Below are 26,703 nucleotides of genomic sequence, written 5' to 3'. Positions count from 1 at the left end.
TCTCAGCTTCTGGTTTCAGCTTATCTTCTCAATAAACTTAAAAGCCAGGGCCTAGTTGTGGGATGATGCAGTAGGGCTCAGGCTTTGAGAGTGTTTGAGAAGCTGTCTGGATGCTGCTTTATATAATATTGAGTCAGCAATGAGCACAAATTATTCCCTTTTCCACTCCCTTTCAATTCTGATTGCATCAAAGAGAAAATTTTCATTCTGGTTCTATTCTGTAGCCACTCTGTAACACTTGTTAATCTATTTTTTTTAACAGAGGGAAAGGGAGCTTCAGGCTCTGAACCTTGGTCAAGGAAGAGAAATACGACTAAAATTTATGGCATCACTTTGGTTTCATTATATTCTTTTTTTTTTTTTGTCTTCAGTATATTCATTTTTATGGTAACTTTCTACTCATGGCTTCCCTGATAGCTCAGTTGGTAAAGAATCCACCTGCAATGCAGGAGACCCTGCTTTGATTCCTGGGTTGGGAAGATCCACTGGAGAAGGGATAGTCTACCCACTCCAGTATTTTTGGACTTCCCTTGTGGCTCAGCTGGTAAAGAATCTGCCTGCAATGTGGGAGACCTGGGTTCAATCCCTGGGTTGGGAAGATCCCCTGGAGAAGGGTAAGGCTACCCACTCCAGTATTCTGGCCTGGAGAATTCCTTGGACTGTAAAGTCATGGGGTCACAAAGAGTTGGACATGACTGAGCAACTCTCACTTCACTTCTGCTCATGGCAAGTGATTCTGGTCTTCCATTTTATGATAGTGATTAAAATATCCCTTTCTAAATAAATGTACTTAAGAGCCTATGTCAAGAAAGGCATTAATGGGGCAGATGGTATGCCACTAAGGGCCAATGTTATGAAGACAGTGCAAGAAAGACACCCATTTTGGAAGCTCTGTTTTGATGGAAAGAGTCATGGGCATCAGGGTCTACTCTAATTGAAGAATTGCATCAGAGGTCCTGCTGCTGCTACTGCTGCCAAGTCGCTTCAGTCGTGTCCGACTCTGTGCGACCCCATAGACGGCAGCCCACCAGGCTCCCCCATCCCTGGGATTCTCCAGGCAAGAACACTGGAGTGGGTGGCCATTTCCTTCTCCAATGCATGCAAGTGAAAAGCGAAAGTGAAGTGCTCAGTCATGTCCGACTCTTAGCGACCCCATGGGCTGCAGCCTACCAGGCTCCTCCATCCATGGGATTTTCCAGGCAAGAGTACCGGAGTGGGGTGCCATCGCCTTCTCCCAGTCACGGGCAAATCACTTCAGCTCCCTGTAAATGGTGGGCAGTGATGGAGAAAATACCTGTTGCGTCCTACTGACTGGATCAAAAGGAAATGATAAGGTGGGATGGTCGGTAAGCTGTGGAGGGAGAGGGGGCTATATATGCATAGGCTGTCATTACAACTACCTTGTGCCTATAGGATTAATAATCCTTCCTTTGTCCTAAACCAAAAGGACATCTAGTCATATCTGGATTGTGAATCCTTCAGAGTGAGGCTTATTCTTCATGGGATCTCTGGGAAAAGTCTAGTGATTCTAGAGGGGACGGGGAGAATCAGTGGAAGAATCGGTTACCATTTGGTTTCCCCTCTTCTGGACACCACTTGAAGTGACCTGGAGTCTCAGTTGCCACCCACATTCACACCTCTACTCTCAAGTCAGATGCACACCAGGGTCTTGGGGGTGGCCGTTTGTGATGTATTGTTGCTCAAAACAGGTGTTTTGCTAAACTGGGTAGGAAAAGTTGTGTTACAGATATTCTTCTCATGGATCTTGACTCTGGGGTTCCTGTTTGGTTTAGTGTAGTAGTTTCTCCTGGAAGATTTGGATTTCGATAGGTGGCATCCTGTTGACCTGGGGAGGAAAGAGGAAATAGAAACCTTCAGTTGGTCATTTGCTGATTTCTAGCATTTAGGAAAAAAACCTGGTGAGACCCAGTGGGAAGAGAGAAGATAAAGTCATTTGTTCCTTTCTTGAGGAAGGGCCACGGGGACAGAGGAGAGGTTAGTTTATAGGAAAGAGCAGTAGAAGTGATTTTGAAAAATCCAATGAATGGTGCAAAATACCACCAGAATTCACAGGGAGACTACAACCAACAGGTTAGACTTCCTAAGAATTCAAACTGACTTGAGGAAGACATCTGATGGCATGAGGGTGTGCAAGGTGCCAAGCTGCTTACTAAGCATTTCACTGTCATCAGCTCATGTAACATAATAATCCCACGAGAGTCACACTGTATTCCTATTTCACCTACAAGAAACAGACTTTGAGAGGTTCATTGGCCCAAGGTCAAACAACCAATTTTGCTAATAAGCATCAAATTAGAACCCAGCTCTGAGTCCAGAAATGAACTCTTAACCACTTTGATGGAATGTCTACTAGAATGTCAGGCCTGGAAAGAGAAATCTAGTGCAATCCAAATCCTTCATGGATTAGATAAGGAAACGACTTAGTGGGATTTCCTTTTGTTTTCCAGTTTGCCACAATTAAAGGGTTTATGTAGAAAATCAATAGAAGATGAAGGAAAAGAGTGAATGAATATGGGGATCTCTATTTAGAGGCATACAGTCACTGACCCCTCATACCACCCTATGAAGCAGACATTATTTCCATTTTACAGATAAGGAAACCAAGGCCTAGAAATGTTAGAGCAATTTCCTTGGGGTTATAAAGCTAGAAAGGATCACGCCTTGCTAGTTTTGGTTCCAGGTCTATATAATATCAAAACTGAATCTCTTTCTACATCCTCCTGACTTCCTAAGCCAGGAAAGAGAGGATGATTGTGAAGGGGCAGGGCTAAGAGGAGTGAGGTACCCTGAAGAGTTATAAACAGGGAAAGATGGAATGGAGGCAGCAGCTTAGAAAAGTGGACTTATGGTGGAGAGGAGATCAGGTAGGGATGGGCCTGGTGGCTGGGGAGCCCTTGTTGCACTGCAGGCTCTTGGTGGAAAGCCTGCCACACAATTGTGCCAGTGAAGTGAAGTGAAGTCTCTCAGTCGTGTCCGACTCTTTGCGACCCTGTGGACTGTAGCCTACCAGGCTTCTCCATCCATGGGATTCTCCAGGCAAGAATACTAGAGTGGGTTACCATTTTCTTCTCCAGGGGATCTTCCCAACCGAGGAATCGAACCTGGGTCTCCTGCATTGGAGGCAGATGCTTTAACCTCTGAGCCACCAAGGAAGCCCTTTGTGCCAGTAATTATGGTAATTACTAAGAAGCAAGCTAGGACCAACCTAGACAGCATATTAAAAAGCAGAGACATTACTTTGCCAACAAAGGTCTGTCTAGTCAAGGCTATGGTGTTTCCAGTGGTCATGTATGGATGTGAGAGTTGGACTGTGAAGAAAGCTGAGCGCCAAAGAATTGATGCTTTTAAACTATGATGTTGGAGAAGACTCTTGAGAAGCCCTTGGACTGCAAGGAGATCCAACCTGTCCATCCAAAAGGAGATCAGTCCTGGGTGTTCATTGGAAGGATTCATGCTGAAGCTGAAACTCCAATACTTTGGCCACCTCATGCGAAGAGCTGACTCATTGGAAGAGACCCTGATGCTGGGAGGGATTGGGGTCAGGAGGAGAAGGGGACGACAGAGGATGAGATGGCTGGATGGCATTGCCGACTCGATGGACATGAGTTTCGGTAAACTCCGGGAGTTGGTGATGGACAGGGAAGCCTGGCGTGCTGTGGTCCATGGGGTCGCAAAGAGTCGGACACGACTGAGCGACTGAACTGAAGCACTCAAGAGGCTCTGCCAAGGAAATACTGGAGTTTTCAGGGTTTGGTGAAGGGAACACAAGGGAGGAAGCAGAGATGGCGCTGAGTCTTGAGCCTGAGTGTTTGAGAGGATGGTGGTGCCCTCTATGGCCATGGGGAAGGCAGGAAGGATCACCTTTGAAGGGGAGGGTGAGGAGGCTCATTTGGAGGAGATGGCAGGATGAAGTCAAGTCAACTGTCAGTCAGAAAGTTGGAAAGAGATGAGGTTAGACTTCAGGAGAAGGATCAGGCTGCAGATAAATCTGGGTGCCATTAGTACCCCCAAGGATCTGAGGTGTAGGGGTAGAAAGTACCTAGGATGGAAAAGATACCCTTCAAAGTTACCAGTCTTCCCTACAAAGGGGGAAAAACTCTGCCTCTTAATGAAGAGAGACAGATACACAAGTACCCCCTCATCTTGTCCCCTGCAGTCTAACTTGCAAGCACAAGAGTCAGTGTGATGTGATAGTGAGAAGCCTAGATCTGACTCCTCCTCTCTCCAGCAAGTCTAGGTCTAGAAGCCCCATGAGAAAAGGCACGGATTTGGAATAAAGGTCGGGAGTGGATCCAGCCATGGGACAGATACCAGCCTGGGGTGCATATTGGTTTTGCTCTCACATGCCTCCGCACCCTCCTGCCTTCTTCTGCTGCTCCTCATCAGCTTCTGCTCCCAGACTCCTGGGTCCTTACCTAAAATTCCCAAATACAGTCTTTGGTAATGTCTTCGCTGTCTGCCAACAGGGTACCACTTCGGTCGGATCGCATGTAGAAGCCATTGGGTGCCAGCACGGTGAGCAAGTTGCTGCCCTGAAGCTCGATACAGAAGTTGAGGGCGAACTTTCCCCAAGGCCGAAAGGTGCCGAAAGATGTTATTGACCAGAAGGATCCACCCTGTGCTGGGGAGGGAAGAGCTCAGATTGGTGGGCCATTCTGGAGTTGGGGGGTCTCTCTCAGTACAACCTCTGAGGGGGCTGTCAGGAGGCCCACCACCCCTCCCGGACTACCCTACCCTGCCTGTTTTGGCAGGTCCCTCTCTGGGAACATAGGAGAACAGTTTCTGTTCTGTTCACCTACTCCAGGAGCCTTGCAGTGTAAGAGCAAACAGAAACTCTGTTTTTTCTCCTATGAAAAGTGGGCCTTGAGTGGCAGTCCCTGAAGTCTTAGTTGAGGCTAAGGCTGGGCTAGATCATGAAGCCAGAGGTGAGGAAGTAGAGCTCCTCACCTTGAAAGTGGTAGATGCCCTGGCGGCAGGGCAGCAGGTGAATGCAATCTGGCTGATCCATATTGCACTGCAGGAGGTCGTGTTCTGATGAGGTACCCACATACCCATACCGACCCCGCAAGGCGAGGAAGGGACGGTTGGCTAATCGAATCCCAAATTCCTCATTTGGGCCTGAAAGAAGCAGGAAGAAGGTATTTGGATGGGCTGTCTCTAGATGCTTTCCCAGATGGAAGCAGGGAGACGGGCCCTGATGGCAAAAGGGTATCATCAATATCCTAATATTTAGTGAACAGTTATCATGTGCCAGGGCTCACGCCAGGTGCTGGTGAAATGTTTATGAAAACACTCATTACAGCATGGAGGCCAAGACATTTTAATATTCTTCTTTCCTTTGAGATGAGTGACTTATTGAATCTTCATGGAAACCTCTGAGGCAGACAGGTTGGCTATCACCTCCACTGATGATAGAGACAATGAAACTGAACCTCAGATAAGGGGGTTACCCAAGTGATGATGAAAAGTCAGTGACTCAGCAGGCTGTTGTTCAGTTGCTAAGTCGTATCTGACTCTGCGACCCCATGGACTGCAGCACACCAAGTTCCCCTGTCCTTCACTGTCTCCCAGAGTTTGCTCAAATTCATGTCCGTTGAGTTGGTGATGCAGCAGGTGATACAGACCCGAATCTTCTGCCCCCAACCGTGGTGGTCTTTCTACCATAACCATAACTTTCTACCATAGCTTCTGCCAAGCTCCCTCTGAAAGCGACTCTGACTTGGACTAACCTGGCAGGGGCTGCTTCGCCTACCTGGAACGGTGGCACTGGCCATCAGCAGGCCATTGGCTGCGATGCCCAGGAAGCGTCCATTGGGAGACTGCAGGAGGATCCTGCCACAATTCCAGTGCATACGAAAGAAGGTTTCACACTCCACTGGGTGCCCATCAGCCATCACCGCCCTGTGGCGTCTCTGAGGAGAATATTGGGAACAGAGAAGGGAAGCAAAGACTCAGACTCTCAGCTTTTTTCTTGTTATTTTTATTCTTAGACTCTCCTTCCCATATTCCACCCTCTAGCTCTTTTTTTTTTTTTTTAATTCTCTCAGGGTATGCTTATGCCTTCAGATGCTTTTTTGGAAAACATGTTGTGAGCTCAGCTCTCCCACTTCTCCAGTCTGTGCTGTGTCTATACGGAGAGAAATGAACTTTGACCTAGACTCCAAAATCATTTCAAAGTGTATCATAGACATAAAAGTGAAAGTCAACCTATAAAACATCTAGAAGAAAACACAGGAGAAATTCTTTGTGACTTTGAGGTAGGCAGTGATTTCCTGGGGCCAAACAAAAAGCACTAACCACTTATAAAATGGAGAAATTGGACTTCATCAAAATTAAAAATTGGTGCTCGAAACACACTATTAATCAAATGAAAAGGTCAGTCATAGACTGTGAGAAAATGTTTGCAATGCATAAATCTGACAAAGGACTTTATTTTAGAACACACCAAAACTCTGACAACTCAATAAAAAGACAAGCAACACAATAACAAACAGCAAAAGATCAGACACCCATCAGAGAAGATCTACAAAGGACCAATAGGAACCTGAAAAGATGCTCAAATTTATTAATTATAAGGGAAATCCAAATCAAAGCCACAATAAAATAGGTATTACACATTTAATTTTAGAGTGGCTGAAGTTAAAAAGACAGGTAAGACCTAGTGCTAGTGAGATGGAGCAATTAGAACTCTCACACATTACTGGTGAGAACGTAAAGCAGTACAATGACTTTAGAAAACTGCTTGAAATTTTCTTAAGAAGTTAAATACACATTTATCACATGACCCAATAATTCCACTCCTACCTATTTGCCTAAGATAACTGAAAAGCACAGGCCCACAAAAAGGCTTGTACGTGAATGTTCATAGTAACTTTGTTTACAATGGCCCAAACTGGAAACAAGTCAAGTATTCATCAATAAGTGAAGGTATAAGCGAATTACGTTTGTGTTTGTGATTAGCGCTATGGAATACAATCCATCAATAAAAAGGAACAAACTACTGATACATGTGACATCATGGACAAATTTCAAAAACATTATCCTGAGTGAAAGCAGCATATATACTGCGATACTGTATGATTCCATTTATATGAAACTCAAGAGCAAGTAAATCTAATCTATAGTGACGGAATGCATATTGGTGGTAGTGGGCAGGGCCAGAGGGGAATTTCTGTGAGGACAGAAATATTTTCTAATTTGTGACATGGTTGCAGCATGATTGTATATATTTGTCAAAACTTATTGAATCGTACACTTAAAATGTGAGCATTTTATTGTGTGTAAGTCATGCCTCAATAAAGTGTTTTTAAATTTTCTTTTTTTAAAAGAGGCCTGTTTGGATGAAAGTGTGCCCACTGGATGAAAATAAGAGTTTATTGACAAGGGCCTCCATACTTCATCTCATCATCAGATCATTTGTCCTGAAGAAGGAAAAAGCGAGTCTAGAGAGGGAGATTTCAGGGCTTAAGGGTTCTCTTGTCCAGAAAGTCAAGCTCTCACCTGGGCTAGGTAGCAGCCATTGGCTGAACGAAGCTGCAAGGTGGGGGTCTCATTGTCACATTCAAACTGGAACAACGACATTGGGCTTATGTGCTCAGAGGCAGCACACACCTCCACGTCTACAGAGGAAGAAGATGTCCAAAGAAGCCTGAGTCTGGCCCCAGTCTCAGTCTCAGCCCCTCCTCCACATTGGATAACTGGCATTCCCTCTGCTTTCCCTCCTCAGCCTTTCTCATCTTGGCCCATAGTAGCCTGGAGAAGACCCGGGCCACTTTTCTTGCAAGTCTGTGACCCTACTTTATAGCCCATCTCCATGGCATCAGAGATCCTCTGGGGACCTCAGGATCTTCCTTAATCACCAGGTTCAAAAATCCTCTCTGATCCCAAACAAATTTTCCTCTTTTAAGCAACCAGCCCTCCCTCCCCCTGTGGCTGTTAGACCCAGCACTTGCCATAGATGACGGAGAGGAACTTCCGAGCCTTGGACGTGAGGCTAACCCATGTTGGGCAGCGCTGTAGGATGAACCACTCCTCGCCTCCATGGGGATTGGAGCCCAGGCTCAGGAGCAGGCGTGTGCCCTGTGGATACAGCATGCCTCCCTCCCCATCGCTCAGTGCCACAAGCCCTCCAGGACGCACTTGCATGTGAAAAGCTGTCTGCGTTGAGGGTTGGGAGACCAGCCGGTCTAAGTGGGACAAGAAGGTGTGTGCAGAGGTCTCCAGGTGGTAGCATCCATCTTGGAAGTGCAACAGGAAGCTGCATTCCTCCAGACAGGGAATTGGTGCATCTACCCAGACTCGGCCCATGGTAGGGTCAGCCCGGGCATAGCAGTGGTTGAGGGGGCTGAAGAGGATCACGTGGACATGCAGGGCTGGCCGGGGGGTCCACATGTGGTAAGCTGAGAGGACCCGGGAGGTACAGAAAACATCCTCGCCATCAGATTCCAGGTAGCGACCACTGATGATGCACTGGAGGGTCCATTGGCCATTGCGGTGGAAACGGATGAGGAAGCACCCATGATGGCTTGTCCTTGGCCGCCCGTAGCACAGAGAACCATCTGCCTCGCACAGAAGGTAGAGACCCTGCAAGCTTCTTAGTCGTACCACAGCCTGTGTTTCATGCTCATTGCTCACTAGGATCTCCCAGGTCTGGAGGCATCGGGAGGGAGAAGAGGGAAATTAGTCCTGCAAAGAGGCTAGACTGAGGAGCCCTCTATCCATCACCCCTGGCATCGCTCCAGGACCTTCACTGAGATCAACTACCTTCCCTCTACATAGGCCTCCTAACTGTCCTCTCTTCTACTCTCATGTTCAGTGGTAATCAAAAGATCTCAGGGTACTTCCACCACTGGAGCCAAAGGGCTTCTCAAGATCCCAAGAGACACTGTAGGTAACCACCTCCTCCAGGTAATGGAAGGTAAAACTCCCTCTCTCTTCCTTGATCACTTCCTTAAATACCTAATTTTCCAATAAAAGCTTTGGGTTAAGTCTTTCTTCTCTCTTTTCTCACTATTTCCTCTGGACAGCACAATCAGCCAACACATCCACCCACCAGAACCACTTTTCCAACACGGCAGGAGAAAAGCAAGACTTCTGACAGGCAGGCCATGGGGTCCGGGGATGAGGATGGGCGCACAGACAGTCGAGATGCAATTTTCTGTTTCAGCTGTGATCAGTTTGTTACAAGCAAGAGGAACTTGTTACTGCCTCTCTCTCTAGCACCATCCCAGAGGTGCCTACAGCACTCTGTAAAATAAAGACCAACTCTCCAATGGCTTCTAGAGTACCCCATTCTCAAATTACAGCCAAGATGTAGAACTTGCAGTAACTCCACTGGTCCAACCTCCCCGGACGCCTGCAATCCTGCCTTCTAGCTTGGGCTCTCCTCCTCTCCTTTTGGTGATAACACAACCCTTCTGTGCTGGGATAGAGGATGGGGAGCAGCCAGAGCAAGACAAGGTTAGCAAAGCCAGGGCTGAGGCTTCACCATGTGGGACAGGTTTAGAGACAGGGAGATGATGCAATGGAGGCCTGTGAGCAAAAGCCTGGCTTGCCTTCTCAATGGCAGAGCCTAGAAAAGTGATTAGGTTGAAAACATATCCACATGCACACACACACAGACACACAGACACACACACAGACACACACACACACACACACACACAGACACACACACACACACTCATACAGCGTGGCTACCAGAAAAAGGGTTCCAGTGCAGGTTTGCTCTGTTACCTGTCTCCGGCCCAAGCCCTTTGCTGTAGCTGTGACCGTATTCTTATATGGTTCATAAGTGAGGTAGGATCCTGCCCAGCTGATGAGCCCAACCCTTAGGTCCTCGGCCCTGGGTTGTCTTGGCGTCCACTCCACCTCCTCCATGGGGCCAGCCCCACAGGTGATGACTCAGTCCGGCCCAGCCTTCCCCCCAGTGGTGAGGTTCCACAGGCCATAGGGCCTGGAATCAGGCCCTTAGTACCCACCGGAAGATGTTTCCAGAGTAAACTTTCCAGGCAGAGGCTGGCCCAGGGCCCAGCGCCTCTGTGACCCGGGAGCATTGTGACTGTGGGGGCTGTGCCTTGTCCCACCATGAGGGGAAAGGGCACTGAACAGCAGCATCAACCCAGAGGAAGTGGGTCCAGAGCCTCTGGCACTCGCCTCCCCACATCCCTCCAGGCATCAAGCTAGCTCAGTCTGGGAATCAGAACTCAGCCTGGGCCAGCGACCACGTGTGATTTCAGGCAAGTCTCTCCCCTCTTCACTTGTGTGCCTCATTTTAATCACAGGATAGAAATCAACCTCTTTCCTTTCTAGGAAGTGGATTCTGCCTGGCTCCCTTGGGGTGCAAGTGTTTTTAGAATTCAAGATATCCAAGAAAAATCTATTAACTTTTACGGCTCTTGGGTGGATGAGGCCGAATGGTCTCAGGAGATACTTTTCAGTGAGTGTAAGGAAACCCTAGATACTCATCAAGGGTCAGATTACTCATGCTTATCAGAAATGCAGGGTACAGAGAATGGCCCAGGGCACCCTCCTCAGTCCCCAAGGGTGTTGCTGCTGGCAGCCAGCCAGGTCGCCCCTAAAGATACCAACCCCTCCCTTACCAGTCTCCGCTGGCCAAGAGCCTCCAGAACCCACTGCCTCCAAAGGTCATGGAGAAAACCAGTCTAGCCCCTGGAGAAACCAGCAACATGAAATAAGGGAGGAATAAGTGGTGGTGATGGTGGGTTTGTCGAGCTTTGCTGGAATGCAAAGGGAAAAAGGCAGAGTGAACCACACTTGGAGAATACTCTACACACTTGATCCTGTACACGTATCTTCCTGTTCCCTGTAGGTGGAGTCTCCCCACGTAGAAAGAGCGCAGTGGTGCCCAGTAAGGGACTATAATCCCCATGCCCTGTGTGCATGCTAAGTCACTATAGTCCTGACTGACTCTTTGCAACCCTATGGACTATAGCCCACCAGGCTCCTCTGTCCATGGGGATTCTCCAGGCAAGAATACTGGAGTGGGTTGCTAAGCCCTCCTTGAGGGGATCTTCCCAACCCAGGGATGGAATCCATGTCTCTTACATCTCCTGCACTGGCGGGTGGGTTCTTTACCACTAGCGCCACCTGGGAAGCCCTCCCCAGACCCTGCCTGCACTTAGTCACTCGATCCTGACCCAGGGATCGAGCCCAGGCCTCCCGCATTGCAGGTGGATTCTTTACCATCTGAGCCACCAGGGAAGTCCTACCAAGGTTTTATAAAATAAGGCCAATAGACACTGAGTGACAGAATCACCTGGTTAGTTTTAGAGATGCAGATTTTTGGGTCTCAGACCAGTCCCGAAGAATCATTTTCAGAAGTGTGCCTCAGGGCCCTTATTCTTAATATTCCCCCTACCTCAAGTTTCAGTGTGCATAGTCATTAAGAACCACTGCTCTAAGTAGCTGGGAGGTGGATGGGAAATGGGAGTCAGGTGGTTTACGAACCCATGAAGGTAGAGCCTGCTATGCACAGCAAAGGCCCCTTGGAATTGGGGAAGGAATGGAATTTCCTCCACTGGGGGCCCTAAATACTTCTAGTCTTGAGAGTAAGGAGGGAGAAGCTGAGCTATATGAGGGTAAGGTTGAGTGTGTGTGCTTGGGGTAAGGGGTTGGCTTGGCAGCCTTAGCCGCTTTGCTACTGTCGTTTAGTCTCTCAGTGGTGTCCAACTCTTGAGACCCCATGGCCTGCAGCCTGCCAGACTCCTCTGTCCATGGGATTTCACAGGCAAGAAAACTGGAGTGGGTTGCCATGTCCTCCCTCCAGGGGATCTTCCCGACCCAGGGATTGAACCTGTGTCTCCTGCATTGGCAGGTGGATTCTTTACCACTGAGCCACCAGGGAAGCCCTAACAGCTTTGACCCCTGCCTCCGCAACGACCATATTATCTTTGCAGCCAGTAACCCAGCCCCCCCCCTTGTAGTCTACAAACAACACGGAGTACAAACCACAGCAAATTTATTACTCAATATCCAGTGCCACATCATAGCACCACCCGGAGCCCTCACCTCCCCTCCCCACCTGGCCCAAAGGGTACACCCGAAATGGAAGAAAAAAAACTAAACCCAGATCCCTGCTCCTCTTCTGGAAGAAGGGGCCTTGGCCCTGGAAACCCCTTTCCACAGGTCCCAGCGGGCAGGAGATCAGATCCCTCCATGCCCAGAGAGCGAGGCTCCAGGCTCCCAAAAGAGAGAGAACATGCAGGCAGGAGCAGTGGCCTGTGTCTGCGGGGGAGGAGGAGCTGGGAGGGAAGGGCACTGCCTGAGGAGTCCGGGAGTCTGGTCCTCCCGGGATGATGCACGCGGGAGCTTCTGGGCAGCAGGGGCCGGCCCCTGGTTGGCTAGCGCTTTGACAGCTCGTGGGACAGCCAGTCCAGCCCGTCGTACAAGCCTGTGCCCTGAGTGGCACAGGTGGCCTGGACGTACCACTGTGGGGAGGGGGAAAGAAAGAGGTCAGCAGCAGGGGAAAAAAAGGAGATGCCTTTGTTTCCTGCCAGGCCTGGGGTTTCCTGGGGCCAGGCGGGCCCTTACCGTGCGGCTTCGCAAGTGCTGTAGCCCCAGCTTGTCGGTCAGCTCGCTCACAGGCATGGCGTTGGGCATGTCCTGCTTGTTGGCAAACACCAGCAGCACCGCATCCCGCAGTTCGTCCTCCTGCAGCTGGGGGAGGTGAACAGGGTGGGTGGAACGCAGCTGTGCAGGGAGCCCCCTCCCACCTTCTAGCATATTTGTGGGAAAAACAGAATACTGTGTCATCTACTGAACACAAGACAGAGAGTTACCAACTGCTTAAGGCCATGTTGGCCTTAAGTCCTGCAAGGGTCTTTTTCAAATTAGACTACTTGCCCTAGTCAAGATGACATTTCCAAATGGCAAAACAAGAAAGTAGGAGGATGTTTCCCTCCACCTGGTATAACTCCCCCCTCCCCACTTAACTTCTCAGACTCAGCTGTGAAGACAGGAGAGAAAATTCAAGGGAAAAGTCAGTCTTATACTTTCCACCTGACTGCGATTCAAAACAGGATGATTACTTCTAGTGACTGTGCCCACAAAGAGAGGTACGTTCGCAGCCCGTGAGGCACCTTCTGACTCTCACATTGGCACAAAGACTTCTCTTCCCCAGGGCTCTGGGTGCTCACCATCTTCTGGAGTTCGTCAGCAGATTCTTGGACCCGCTCTCGATCATTACTATCCACCACAAAGATGAGGCCCTGGGTGCAAAGGAAGACAGGGAGGAGGAGCTATCTCCCAAGTCTGGGACACACACAGCCTCCTCTGGACCCTTTGCTTTTCGGCCGTCTTTATTTGTGTCTAAAGCCTGCTCATCTAGTAAGCCTGCTCATTCCGTAACAATCTGCAGATATCCTAGCACAAACTGGAGACATCCTGCAACGGATGCAGCCTCTGCCCTCAGGCAAGCGGTCTAGCAAAAAGAAGTGCAAGGCAACAGGGAAAGACATGTGATGAGACCTAAATCAGGCAGCTTGGATTCAGAACTCTGCTTCTAAGGAGAAGCGGAAGGTGGCTGGCTAAGTCTCAGAAGTATAAGGGCAATCTGAAGGATGAGGAGAGGCTCGCCTACAAATGAGGATGAGAGGCTGTAAGGGTTTTTCCCTGGCTCAGGGCCAACACGTCAGCCTTCCTAACCCTAACACCTCTTCCCCTGGGGGTGGGGTAGCCCCAACCTGAGTGTTCTGGAAGTAGTGCCGCCATAGAGGCCGAATCTTGTCCTGGCCTCCCACGTCCCAGACTGTGAAACAGATGTTCTTGTATTCCACTGTTTCCACATTGAAGCCTGCAGATAATTGTACAACATATGAGGCAAAAGTCCTGAAAGGAAGGAACTCATTAACACTAAGTGGATTCAGGAGGGACACAAAACCAGAAGGCAACGATTGAGGCCCTAGGGAAAAGAACCCCAAGAGGCCCGAGAGTCCACAGGCCGGGCGGCGCTAGGTCACATCCATCCCGCACATAGAGATACCCTGATCCACTTCTCAGGTAGCAGGATTCAATGTCAGGGTCAGTTCCCCGCAGATAAAGGCCTGGGGCAGAATACGCAGCAGATCCTCGGAAGGGACGCCGCCGCGCTCCCGCTCCTCCCGGCCTCGCCTCCGAACTCACCTATGGTGGGAATGGTGGTGACAATCTCCCCCAACTTCAGTTTGTACAGGATTGTGGTCTTTCCAGCCGCATCCAAGCCAACTGCAACGGAGAGGGGCACAGGGATGGAGATGAGAGCGAGGGAGCCCCCTAGAGCCCAGGGAAGAGGAGAGGCCAAGAAACCGATGCTGACGGGGGCGGAGAGCCCGGGCGCCTCCAGGTGCGCGGTGTTATCTACCTTCGGGGCCTTGAGGGCTGTCGGGGTGGGGAGCGCCAACTCCTGCCCCCAGAGTGGGCGAGGGGCGGCGGAGGACTGAGGGGAAAGAGGTGCAAGAGAAACGCCGAGCGCTCCTTTTAAAAGTCGTCTCCAAGGGCGGGGAATCCTCCCTTCTAACCAGCCGGGCTGGGGCGTAAGGAGCTTCACCCCACCCAGGCCCGCAGCTCCGGGTGTCAGGCCCCGGAGGCGGTGCTGCAGACCACGATCCACCCGAGACTAGTGCCCCCCGGGGGGTTAGGACGTGGGTGACTCGGGGTCGGAGACACGGGTGAGCGGGGGCTGGAGGGACGCGGGGGCGGCAGGGCTGCGCAGGGGCCGGCGCTCGCGTCCGGGCCGCGAGCTTGGTCTGCCTCACCCATGAGGATCCGCATCTGCTTCTTCCCGAAGATCCGCGAAAAGAGCGCGGACACGGTGAGGCCCATGGCGGGGCCGGGGGAGGGGGCGCGGGCACCGACGCGGGGTGCGGGCTGGAACCGGCCGGCCGCTGGGGGATGGGGCGCAGCAGCAGCAGCAGCAGCAGGAGGAGGTACCGCCGCCGCCTCCGCGCGTCTCGGCCCGCCCTACGTCACCTCGGGCCGGCCCCCGCTCTGACCCCGCCCCCAGCCATTAGCCCCGCCCCTCCGCCCCTCCTCCGCCCCGCCTCCAGGCCCTGGCTCCGGAAGACTGAAGCTGAGCGAGTCTTCACCACGTCTACGCTTAGCGCGCCAGTTTCAAAGATGGAAAGGGCCTGGCGTCTCCCCAGGCTTCTAGCACGCCAGTCAGGCCCTTGGAGCTGAACCAGCAACCCGAGCGAAGCCGAGAAAAGCCTACGACGCTCCGTAACGGCCCTCCACCCCCATCTTCAATGGCCGGTAGCCGTGCTTTGGTTTGTTGCGTCCAACACACACTGGGCTCCGGTTTAGCTCTTGGTAACCAGCAGTCTCGACTGTGTGCATCACCCCCCCGGGGGAGGGGGACGGAAATTCCGTGCAAATGTCTTCCTCTTTCCTTTTGTCCTCTCAGCTCCCAGCGAGGGACTTGGAACGTAGCAGGTGGTTCAGTGACCGTAGACTCTCGAGAGGAGTACGCCACAGGTGGAGGAAGAGGTGCTTCATGGTTCCTTAATACTCTAGTTTCAGAGATCCGCAATCAGCAGAACCAGTGAAGATCCCCAGTTTTGGTCAGCGTAGACCCTACTCCTGTATACTGCAGAACTCTGCCTTCTCCTAGAAGGCCCTGGCGATAACGCCTTTCAGGTCGCACCGGGCGACCTTTCTGAAGTTCCTTCCTCACTGCCACAGACCTGGGGACCAGGATTTTTGATGCACAGCTCTCCTGTGAGGAGGCTTTTGCCAAAGAGCTTCACCAGTTATTTCCCCACTGATCTTAGCATCAAAGGGGGAAATTGCAAGATGGGAATTAATTTAAATTTCTCTTATGACAGAGACTGGGTCAATGCCGCACCCAATACATATAAAACAAATGCTGGCTTGGTTGAATGGACTAACTGGTTGCTCAGTGGAGCAAGGACAGGCGTTTTGCCTATTCTGGATTCTCAGCGGGCTTCTAGGATCAATTGTGCAGTGGACTCGGTGAGGTGAGCTGGGAATCAGAGAACGTTTGTTCCTTCCTTCCCGTATTAAATAAGTATCTATTGAGTACCCATTAGGTGCCATTGTTCCAGGCCTCATTTCAAATACCAGTTCTGCCCCCCCCCTTTTTTTTAGGGCTTAATTTCAACAATAAAACCTATCATTTTCTCATCTACAAAAGGAGACTGATATCTGTCCTAATTGTCTCATGAGGTTATGGTGAAGATTAAAATGATATTAAAATGATAATGTATCTGAATGTTTTGTATGATGCAGCTGGATGTTATCTGGGCTACCAAGAAACTGGGTTTCAAAAGACTTTCTGTAAATAAAACAGATTTTGGGCATCAAGTATGAGTGAATACATGACTCCTATTCCTCAGAGGCTTACATTCCTAAGAAGGTTTTTACAAGATTGAAGAGCACGTTTAAAAGAGTTCGAATATAATAACACAACTAGTGGTGATCAAGTTATCGTTAGCTCTTTCAATTAGCCTTTTTTTCCTCTGTCCTAACGTCTTTATGTTTTGACCTTTTATGTTGGGGTATAGCCGTTTAACGGTGTTGTGATAGTTTCTGGTGAACAGTGAAGGGACTCAGCCATACATATACACGGAACCATTCTCCCCGCAACCCCTCTCCCATACAGGCCGCCACATAATGTTGAACAGAGTTCCATGTGCTATACAGTAGGTCCTTGTTGGTTATCCATTTTAAATACAGGGACTTCCCAGGTGGCTTACTAGTAAAGAATGCCTGCCAAGCAGGAGACTGGAGTTCGACCCCTGGGTCAGGAAGATCCTCTAGAGAAGGAAATAGCAACCCACTCCAGGATTCTTGTCCGGGAAATCCCTTTGACAGAGGAAACTGGTGGGCTACAGTCCATCAGGTTGCAAAGAGTCAGTCACAACTCAGTGACTAAACAGCAACAGCAGCAGCAGCCGTGTGTACATGTCCATTCCGAACTCCCTAACTATCCCTACCCCTCTGGGCAACTATAAGTTCCTTCTCTAAGTCTGTGAGTCGTTTTCCATTTTGTAAGGAAGTTCATTTGTATCATTTCTTTTTAGATTCCACATATAAGGGATGCCATACGATATTTCTCCTTCTCTTCACTTAGTATGACACTCTGGGTCCATCCATGTTGCTGCAAATGGCATTATTTCATTCTTTTTAATTAGCCTCTTTACATCCCTATTATCATTGCTCTACTTCACTATCATCTGATCCCCATGACTGAAAATGGTCTTCTGCACTTTGGTATCTCCACCTTGTCATACAAGACTTGATGCCACTCTTGTGATAGAAATCCTTTAGTGCCTTATAACCAAAGGTAAAATCCAAATAAATTAATTTGGGTGCTCATCTATTGTGTCAGCAGTATCTATTGCCACCTCCTTTGCATACCCTAAGCTATTGCCTTGAAATGATTCTCAATGCTTCCCAGGTGAGACAAACTCTCTGATGCTCCAGAGTCCTTGCAAGTTTTCCCTCTGCCTAGAATGTTGTTCCCCTCATTTCCAGTTAGATGGACAATCAGTACTTACCCTTCAAATTCCAATGCATTTCCCCTGAGAGCCTGCGCTATCTCCCTTAGACAGGGCTCCCTCCTCTTAACTTCTGTATCACTTTGAATATACTTGTGTTTGCATGGTTGCTGCTTCTCTAGATGTGGGCTCCTTGAGGGTAGGAACTTGTCCCTTCCTGGTTATCACCTGGCATAGCACTTGGTATGTTGAGAATCAGACTGATCTACATGGGATTCTAAACGCAAGGCTGTGTGACCTTGGTGTATTACTTCTCTGTGCCTCATGTTGCACTATCTGTAAAAGAGTGCTAATGATGCTCAGCAGAATAATTATAAAGACTAAATAGCAAAACTCCTGTGAAGCTTCTGAAATATAGGTGGCACTTAGAATGGACATGATGCCTATATATATTTATTTTTATATATTTGTTAAATGAACCCAGCAGAACTCAGGAAAGATGTAATAATGATTATATTATACACCGTCTAGATGTCAAATACTGTCCTAGAAAGGGTTGTCATCTTTGTGGTCTAAATGGTAGTCTTAACTGTTGCTCTTTAAGGACAACGGTACTGAGCACCCAAACAGTGGGGCCCCATCGTTCACCCGAGTCTTTGGTAAGGACTCATTGCGATGTCGCCCCCGTCCCTCGCTGATCTTAGCGCTAGAGCAAGATCCGGCGCCTTCACCAAACCAACATGACTCCGGTGTACTCGACTCTGCTTGCTCTGCTGTGGTGGAGTGCAACCAACGCTCGGCTGGAGAGTGACCAGTTCTCAGCCCTGCTGGGTTCTCCTCCCACCGGCCAGCTGAGGTAGCCCCGCCCTGGGGGCGGGGCCCCATACGTCGCGCTCTCGTCACTTCCAGCAGACCCGGAAGCGCCGTTGTCCAGCCGCTAGAGCTAGGAAGTCGGGATGGATCTACGCTCATCTTAAACCTTTGGTCTGTCGTGCGCCGGGGGCCGGCTGGTGCTTCTGTGGCTGGGTGAGCGGGGAACGCGGAGCGGCTTCTGGGGCAGTGCGGGCGAGCCCTGGCAGTGTGCTCTTCTCGTGCCAGCGTCGCCCCGCCTCTAGGATAGGACCCGCCCCCGCCCTCCTGCCTGGGACCTGGCAAGCATTTCTGCCGGGCTGCCCCGCCGCCCTGCATCCGGTCTCAAACAGCTGTTTGGAGCGGATGTGTGGCGGAGGGGGACAGCTATCTCCCCGTCGCATACCACCCCCGCTAGCATCTTCGTGACGCTCTCCCAGGCTGTCCCAACCCTGGCCTGGAGCAACCCGTCCTGAACCCTCATGGAGAAGTTTGTAATGAATTTCGGGGGCGGCCCAAGCAAGAAGGACCTGCTGGAGATCATTGAGACTCAGAAGAAGCAGCTCCTCCAGTACCAGACACGTCTCAAGGATGTAGTCCGTGCCTATAAAAGTCTGCTGAAGGAGAAAGAGGCGCTGGAGGCCAGCATTAAGGTACTGTCCGTATCCCACGAGGCGGATGTGGGCCTCGCAGGTGTGCAGCCTCAAGGCCTCACCTTTCCTGACTCTGTGGATGACCGATGCTCCACTCACAGCGAGGATAGCACAGGGACCGCCGCCAGCCTGGATACTGCGGCCAGTCTCACCAGCACCAAGGGTGAGTTCGGGATAGAAGATGACAGACTGGCCCGTGGACCACCACCTCCAAAGTTGGAAGAGGCCAGCGGGTCAGAGAGTGGCGTTAGCTGTAGTAGTGGGGACGGACCATCTGGGGGTGGGGAGGTGGACAAACGACTGCACCAGCTGAAGACTCAGTTGGCTACTTTGACCAGCTCTTTGGCTACGGTCACCCAGGAGAAGTCCCGCATGGAAGCTTCTTACCTGGTGGACAAAAAGAAGATGAAGCAGGACTTAGAGGATGCCAGTAAGAAAGCAGAGGAGGAGAGGGGCCGGCTGGAGGGAGAGCTGAAGGGGCTGCAGGAACAGATAGCAGAAACCAAAGCCCGGCTTATCACGCAGCAACACGATCGGGCCCAAGAGCAGAGTGACCATGCCTTGATGCTGCGTGAGCTCCAGAAGCTGCTACAGGAGGAGAGGGCCCAGCGCCAGGACTTGGAGATTCGGTTGGAAGAGACCCGGGAAGCTCTGGCCGGGCGGGCCTATGCAGCCGGTCAGATGGAAGGGTTTGAACTACAGACCAAGCAGCTAACCCGTGAGGTGGAAGAGCTGAAAGGTGAGCTTCAGGCTCTTCGAGATGAGAAGAATCAGCCTGACCCCCGGCTGAAGGAGCTTCAAGAAGAGGCTGCCTGCCTTAAGAGCCATTTCCAGGCTCAGTTGCAGCAGGAAATGAGGAAGGTAATTATCTTCATCTCTTTCAAATGTGAGTCATTTAACTTAAAGTGGCTTCTCAGGTGGCTCAGTGGTAAAGAATCCACCTGCCAATGGAAGAGATTCTGGAGATATGGGTTTGATCCCTGGGTCAGGAAGATCCCCTGGAGTAGGAAGTTGCAACCCACTCCAGTATTCTTGCCTGGAAAACCACATAGAGGAGCCTGGTAGGCTACAGTCCATAAGGAAGTAAAGAGTCAGACACGAGTCAACACACACTTGTAACACATGGGGAAATATTAGGGTTTTTTTTCTCCTTTGACAGTTAGAACTAAGTGCCTGCACTGCTGATTTTTTTATGGTCTTCAAAAAGTTTCACTTGTGGGTCCTGAGAAATCCTTTTCTGTGTGGTGTTGATAGTATCCACAGAGTGCTTCCAACAGGATGTGGAGTTTCTGAGTGTAGTCTGAAGTTGGAACCAGACAGATCTGAGCCTTGGGGCATGGCATCTTCCCAGCTGTGCTCTGTGAAGCAGTGTAGCAGCGGCTGTGCAGTGAAAGGTGGAGTGGGTGCTTATAGCAATATGCCTATCTATGGGTAGCAGTGGATGCCTGTTGGTAGGGTGGCTGGAGGGGACAAAGGGAATTTTCACAGAAGAAATCACCTCTTCTATTGCTTGCAGTCAATATTTGCCTTGTCTGGAAAGATAGGCTATTTTCCAGTGCCTCCTTTCAGTGTGGGGAGAGATCCAAGTCAATTCTGAACTTCCAGGAATGTTGGAAGAGGAAAAGAATGTAATACGGTGAAGAGCACACTTACACGTGAGCTTGGTGTATGGGTGGAGAGAGTAGAAATGCCAAAGCAGAACAGTAGCAGATCTCCAAAGAGTCTTAATATCATTGGGTATAATGTGTGTCTGAGAGCAGGTTACAGGAGCTTGGGTTAGCTCCCAAACTCAGAAAGCTTCCCAGTTCCCATTTTTTGCCAGGCCACCCGCATCCCATAACCTTTTTGTCCTCCCTCTCTTGCTTTCTTAAAGTTGACCCTCTGACCCTCTGGCTTTTCTGGATGCATCTCCACCTGTTCCCTTGTTTTTTCAGACAGCCGTCGCTGAGGATCAGCTGCGCCAGCAGTCGCAGTTGGAAGAGCAGAGGGTGGCGGCCCTGGAGAATCAAATATCCCAGGTGTCGGAATTGCTGGGCACCTACGAGAAGGCCAAGCAGAAGGACCAGCTGGCCATCCAGAAGCTGAAGGAGCGCATTCTGCAGCTGGACCTGGAGAACAAAACCCTGGCGCTAGCGGCCTCCAGCCGGTCCCCTCTGGACAGCCATGGAGAGGAGTCCAGTCTGGATGTCAATGTCCTGAAGGACAAGATGGAGAAGCTGAAGAGGCTGCTGCAGGTGGCGGCCAGGAAGAGCCAGGTGACCCTGGACGTGGAGAAGCTCTGCGACCTGGAGATAACACCCAGCTCCGAGGCTGCTGATGGGGAGAAGGCCACGGCGCTCTACTACCAGCAGGAGCTGAAACAGCTGAAGGAGGAATTTGAGAGGTACAAGATGCGGGCCCAGGTGGTCCTCAAGAGCAAGAACGTCAAAGACGGGAACCTGGGCAAGGAGCTGGAGGAAGCCCGGGAGCAGCTGGCCGAGCTGAAGGAGAAGTACATCTCGCTGCGGCTGTCCTGCGAGGAGCTGGAGCGCCAGCATCAGCAGGAGGCCGAGGGCTGGAAGCAGGAGCTGGCCCGGCTGCAGCATGGCCACCGGCAGGAGCTGGAGCGGAGCCAGCTGGACTTCCGGGACCGCACACTGAAGCTGGAGGAGGAGCTACACAAGCAGCGGGACCGGGCGCTAGCTGTGCTGGCCGAGAAGGACCTGGAGCTGGAGCAGCTGCGGTCCGTGGCCTTGTCTTCCGGGCTGCCGGGGCGCAGAAGCCCCGTGGGCGGCGCAGGCCCCAGGGACCAGGCCGACACCTCCCCCCCGGACAGCCTGACCCAAGCCCTGCAACTCGCCGCGGTCAGCGAGCCCACTTTCTTCCTGTATGCCGAGCAGCTGGCCCGCAAGGAGGTGGAGATCACGTCGCTGAGGAAGCAGAAGCACCGGCTGGAGGTGGAAGTGCATCGGCTGCGGGACCGGTTGCTGGAGGAGGGGGAGCGGCATCGGGAGGAGGTGGGAGCCCTGCAGAGCCACATCGCGAAACACAGCCGGGACCAGAGCCGGGAGGGGGCCAACCTGGAGTACCTCAAGAACATCATCTACCGCTTCCTGACCTTGCCGGACACCCTGGGCCGCCAGCAGACGCTCACTGCCATCCTGACCATCTTGCACTTCAGTCCAGAGGAGAAGCAAGCGATCATGCGGCTCCCAGTTGGTGGTGGTTGGTGGCCCTCTGGCAAGAGATGATGCCATTTTCACTCCTCCGATTTCTGTGCCTCTTCTGTGAGAAAGGGACAGGCTCTGGTTTCTCCCACCTCTTCTCTTATGTCACCGTCTTGTTTCTTCACTGTGTTGACCTGGGAGGAATCCTCAGTGTGGGATGGGATCTTCTGTCAAATGCCTTTAATGCCATTTTATCCTTGGGCCCCAGAGATACTGAAAGTGTTGGGACAGCATCTTCTGATGGCCTGTGCATGAAGGGAGGAGTGGGGAGAGGTTAGGATTGAGAGGTGCAAAAGTTGGGAAAGTGAGTGTCTTTTAAAATAAGGTTTTTTTTTTTTTGGTTTTAATATCCTACTCCTAGTGCAGAGCTAGGAGTACCCATGACTCCAAAGAGAGTTCAGTTAATTTCTAAACACACACAAGGACCCACTATTTACTCCATTTCATCACAATCTTGAGTCTGGCCAACTGCTGCCCCAATTCTCTGGGGACATAAATGCAGGCGGGAGAGGGACCAGGAAGTTTGAAATAGTGACAGATTGTCCTCTAGTCCAAAGGGCCCAGGGATAGTGAACTTGGGGAGTTCATCGTGGAACTGGGAAACTTGAAATACTTAGGGCAGGGCACGACCTAATTCCTGTGGTTTGTCTGGACAAACCACACCACTGTGACCATCCTGGAGAAAGCTGCACACCAGTTGGTTCTTAGGGATTTCTTAGTGACCTGCTTTTGGCCTGGATAGGCTTCTAGACCTCTCACACTTGTCCCTCACTGCCTTAACCTGCTGTACAGAGTTGGCTTGAGATGTGAGTGAGTGAGTTTGCTGTCTATCCCTCAATATTGAACTCCCATTAAGAAAAAAAATCTACCTTCTTAGAGAGGTGTCTGATCAGGAAGCTCTGATCCTGCCTGGATACAAAGAATTAGCTCTGGGGTTTGCATCCCCCACCCCCCCAACTAGTTGTGTTACAGAGGATTCCAGAAGGATGCTGTGACCCTCACAAGAAAGTGGTAGAAATTCAGCCGAATAGGGCTGGGGTACTTGCTACACTACGGATAGCCTCCTGGCTAAACCTCTGCGTCCCTACAGCCAGAATGTTTGTGCATTACTGTCATCAGGGTCCTTTGCCCTCACTTAGGGAGGTCATAGTGTTTCAGTCCATAAAACTCATCTTCCTCAACCGTGTTACTACTAATGGAGGGACTCAGAAAAGTTGGATTCAAACAGTATCATTTCCTTATTCTTTGCTTTCCCCCATCTGCTCTTGCTGGTTGTAGAGATCTTTGGATCCTAAAGACGGGTGCTCTGCCACAGACTAATATGTATCTTTCTGTTCTTCATCATAGTGATCTGTGTTGTGAGGGTTTGGGGGTGATTAAATAATCTGATTGGGAGGCTAGGTGATCCGGACTATCTACAGTGAACAGACTTAATGGAACAGAAGTGATGTGTTCAAGTGATGATAACGATAACCACAGAATCATTAAACTTGATCAATTTGACCTGTTTGCTTCCCTAATGGTGTGTATATACATGTATGTATATGTCTGGACAAGTGTGAATGTAAGTGGTAAGCGAAAAGGAGGTAAGAAATACTTCATATATTAATCAACAAACTTAAATCTAGGGAGGAATACCTTAGTACTTTAACTGCCTCAGTTACAAACCAAATATTTTGGCCTGGAATTGTGTATATGTGTTTGTGTGTAGGCTGTTACACTGGAAAAAACCTTCTCATGGGTGGGCTCTAAACCTCCATAATTTCTGCTTTAAACTTTGAAAGTAATGTGCTTCTGAATGTTTTATTATATTTCCAAGTCAGTATTCATGATACCCTGGAAAAGTTTCTCAGGATATATCCTAAGTTCCTATAGGATATGATGTTATTTCCAGGTGGTTTGAATGGAATAGAAAGATCCATAGTCACGGTTGCTTTCCTAGGACTAATGATTCTGTGCTTTTGAATTCTGAGGAGATATTAAACAAGCTAAGAGGCAAGTCAGTGTCTGATTAATAACTTTAAGCATTGGTATATGTAAGGCGGCTGCTGCTGCTGCTAAGTCACTTCAGTCGTGTCCGACTCTGTGTGACCCCATAGACGGCCTCCCACCAGGCTCCCCCGTCCCTGGGATTCTTCAGGCAAGAACACTGGAATGGGTTGCCATTTCCTTCTCCAATGCATGAAAGTGAAAAGTGAAAGTGAAGTCGCTCAGTCGTGTCCGACTCTTAGCGACCCCATGGACTGCAGCCTACCAGGCTCCTCCATCCATGGGATTTTCCAGGCAAAGTACTGGAGTGGGGTGCCATTGCCTTCTCCCATGTAAGGCTGCAGATGCTCCCAAATGAAAGGAAGAAGACTTGGTCCCTCCCTACCCTTAAGAAGATAAATTCCTTGTCTTCCCTCCCCTTTCTCCAAAATAAGTTTTCCAGTTATTTGACTAGCTTTCTCTGTGCTAGATACTCTAAGGAAAGAGAGAGAATTTAGATCAGACAACAAAGAGAAATAAATTTTCTTTGGGCCCTGGTCCTAGAATTTCAAATAGTGCATGGGGTATGTTGATAAGGTAATGAGACTGAGCCATACTTACTACTTTGCAAATCAGGAAGATTGCTGCGAAGAAGAAGAGATGGAGGGAGAAAAGGATAAGAAGGCAGGTTGATAACTGTGAGCTTTCTGCATTCCTTCCCGCAGGCCACCCTGTTGAGCATCTCCGATCTGAGGCATAAACATCTGTATAATTGTGCCCTGCATGTTGGAATTTCCCATCTGTTACCCAGAGTGCTGAGGTGCACAGCTTGTCTTGTGAAGCTGCTACTGCAGGGTTCTTTCTGGCACTCTCAAGAGTGCAAGCACCATGTTGGGCCACTTACATCCATCATCCATTTAGTCCTCACAGATGTTATCATTCCCCATTTCACAGATGAGGAAACAAAGGCCAAGAGGTTAAATTTGCCCTGGATCATGTAACTAGTTGATGTCTGAACCAGGTCTGATGAACCCCTAAGCCTGCTTAACTTGGGTATGCCTGTCTTCTTAGGACTTAGGAGGGTCAAGGCCTGTCTCCGTGGGTGATAACTAGTGATGGAGAGACTGATCTCTTGGCTGAACTGTGCTGGTTCAAATAGAGAGAGAGTCTCCAGCTGTAAGTTGCAGCCAAAGTTTCTACACTAATAATGCTAAACAGGCAATGGTGCTTCTTCATAGGAACCTTGAAGGTGTTCTGTCCCCTTGCTTCTAGATGACTGCTAACTTTAGAACTGGGATCATTCTTTTTGTTTTAATTGAAGTATAGTACAACGTTGTGTTAGTGTCTGATATACAGCACAGCGATTCATACATATACATACATGTATTTCATGTGTGTATTACATATATTCTTTTATTATATAATACGAGTGAGTGAAAGTCACTTAGTCGTGTCTGACTCTTTGCGACCCCATGGACTATACAGTCCATGAAATTCTCCAGGCCAGAATACTGGAGTGGGTAGCCGTTCACTTCTCCAGGGGATCTTCCCAACCCAGGGATTGAACCCAGGTCTCGCACATTGTGGATGGATTCTTTACCAGCTGAGCCACAAGAGAAGCCCAAAAATATGGGAGTGGGTAGCCTATCCCTTCTCCAGCATATCTTCCTGACCCAGGAATTGAACCAAAGTCTCCTGCATTACAGGCAGATTCTTTATATTCTTTTTCAGAATATTTTCCATATAGTTTACTATAAGATACTGAATCTCTTGAATATAGTTCCCTGTGATATACAGTAGGACTTTGTTGTTTGATATATAGCAGTTTGTATCTGTTAATCCCAAACTGCTAATTTATACCTCTCCCTCCTTTCCCCTCTGGTAATCAGGTTTGTTTTCTATGTCTCTGAATCTGTTTCTGTTTTGTAAATATGTTTATTTGTATCATTTTTAGATTTTGCATATGAGTGATGATATATTTGTTTTTTTCTGTCTGACTTAGTTCACTTAATGTAATTTCTAGGTCCATCCATGTTGCTACAAATGGCATTATTTCATTCTCTTTTATGGATGAGTGTCTGGTGGCTCAGACAGGAAAGAATCTGCCCACAGTGTAGGAGACCTGGGTTTGATCCCTGGGCCAGGATGATCCTCTGGAGAAGGGAATGGTTACCCATGCCAATCTTCTTGCCTGGGTGATTCCTTGGACATAGGAGCCTGACTGGCTACAGTCCATGGGGTCACAAAGAGTCAGACATGATGCAGCGACCAGCACGTTCGCTTTTAGTATTTCATTGTATATATATGTATATATGTACATCATATCTGTATCCATTCATCTGTCAATGGACATAGAAGTTGTTTCCATGGCTTGGCAATTGTAGACACTGCTGTGATGACATTTGGGATGCACGTATCATTTGAAATTACAGGCTTCTCTAGCCATATGCCCAGGAGTGGGATTGCTGAATTGTATGGGAACTCTGTTTTTGGTTTTTTGAGGAAACTGCATACTTTTCTTCATAGTGGCTGCACCAGTTAACATTCCCA

General features: G+C 49.6%; 3 protein-coding genes and 1 long non-coding RNA gene across 6 annotated transcripts; 2 read left to right on the top strand and 2 right to left on the bottom strand.

Annotated features, from left to right (window-relative positions):
* Positions 1–1,669: 1,669 nt before the first annotated feature.
* FSCN3 (fascin actin-bundling protein 3) lies at positions 1,670–10,253 on the bottom strand. 2 transcript variants are annotated; one of them, XM_006069715.4, is made up of 7 exons: positions 9,757–10,253; positions 7,974–8,670; positions 7,522–7,640; positions 5,774–5,933; positions 4,969–5,139; positions 4,437–4,642; positions 1,670–1,846 (listed from the first exon to the last, which is right to left on the bottom strand). In XM_006069715.4, the coding sequence occupies exons 1-6, from the start codon at positions 9,898–9,900 to the stop codon at positions 4,437–4,439; spliced, it is 1,497 nt and encodes a 498-aa protein (XP_006069777.1). In that variant the 5' UTR covers positions 9,901–10,253; the 3' UTR covers positions 1,670–1,846. The 2 variants fall into 2 exon arrangements, with proteins under 2 accessions (XP_006069777.1, XP_044802783.1); XM_044946848.2 differs by lacking the exon at positions 9,757–10,253 and adding an exon at positions 9,074–9,651.
* A 1,731-nt stretch (positions 10,254–11,984) lies between these two features.
* ARF5 (ADP ribosylation factor 5) lies at positions 11,985–14,989 on the bottom strand. 2 transcript variants are annotated; one of them, XM_025291472.3, is made up of 6 exons: positions 14,775–14,989; positions 14,164–14,244; positions 13,725–13,834; positions 13,136–13,250; positions 12,574–12,699; positions 11,985–12,470 (listed from the first exon to the last, which is right to left on the bottom strand). In XM_025291472.3, the coding sequence occupies exons 1-6, from the start codon at positions 14,839–14,841 to the stop codon at positions 12,187–12,189; spliced, it is 783 nt and encodes a 260-aa protein (XP_025147257.1). In that variant the 5' UTR covers positions 14,842–14,989; the 3' UTR covers positions 11,985–12,186. The 2 variants fall into 2 exon arrangements, with proteins under 2 accessions (XP_025147257.1, XP_006069779.2); XM_006069717.4 differs by having other exon boundaries at positions 12,168–12,470; positions 13,179–13,250; positions 14,775–14,983.
* Positions 14,990–15,114: 125 nt separating this feature from the next.
* Positions 15,115–16,063, top strand: LOC123334787. The gene is made up of 2 exons (XR_006552912.2): positions 15,115–15,327; positions 15,422–16,063. It is a non-coding gene; the product is annotated as an uncharacterized LOC123334787 (long non-coding RNA).
* Positions 16,064–18,525: 2,462 nt separating this feature from the next.
* On the top strand, positions 18,526–23,688 carry GCC1 (GRIP and coiled-coil domain containing 1). The gene is made up of 2 exons (XM_006069714.4): positions 18,526–19,840; positions 20,914–23,688. The coding sequence occupies exons 1-2, from the start codon at positions 18,809–18,811 to the stop codon at positions 22,207–22,209; spliced, it is 2,328 nt and encodes a 775-aa protein (XP_006069776.1). The 5' UTR covers positions 18,526–18,808; the 3' UTR covers positions 22,210–23,688.
* Positions 23,689–26,703: the final 3,015 nt, after the last annotated feature.

Source organism: Bubalus bubalis, chromosome 8 (genome assembly GCF_019923935.1).
Source record: "Bubalus bubalis isolate 160015118507 breed Murrah chromosome 8, NDDB_SH_1, whole genome shotgun sequence".
Taxonomy (NCBI): Eukaryota; Metazoa; Chordata; class Mammalia; order Artiodactyla; family Bovidae; genus Bubalus; species Bubalus bubalis.
Note: the sequence above shows the minus strand (reverse complement) of the source record. Positions and strands in the feature narration are given on the sequence as shown.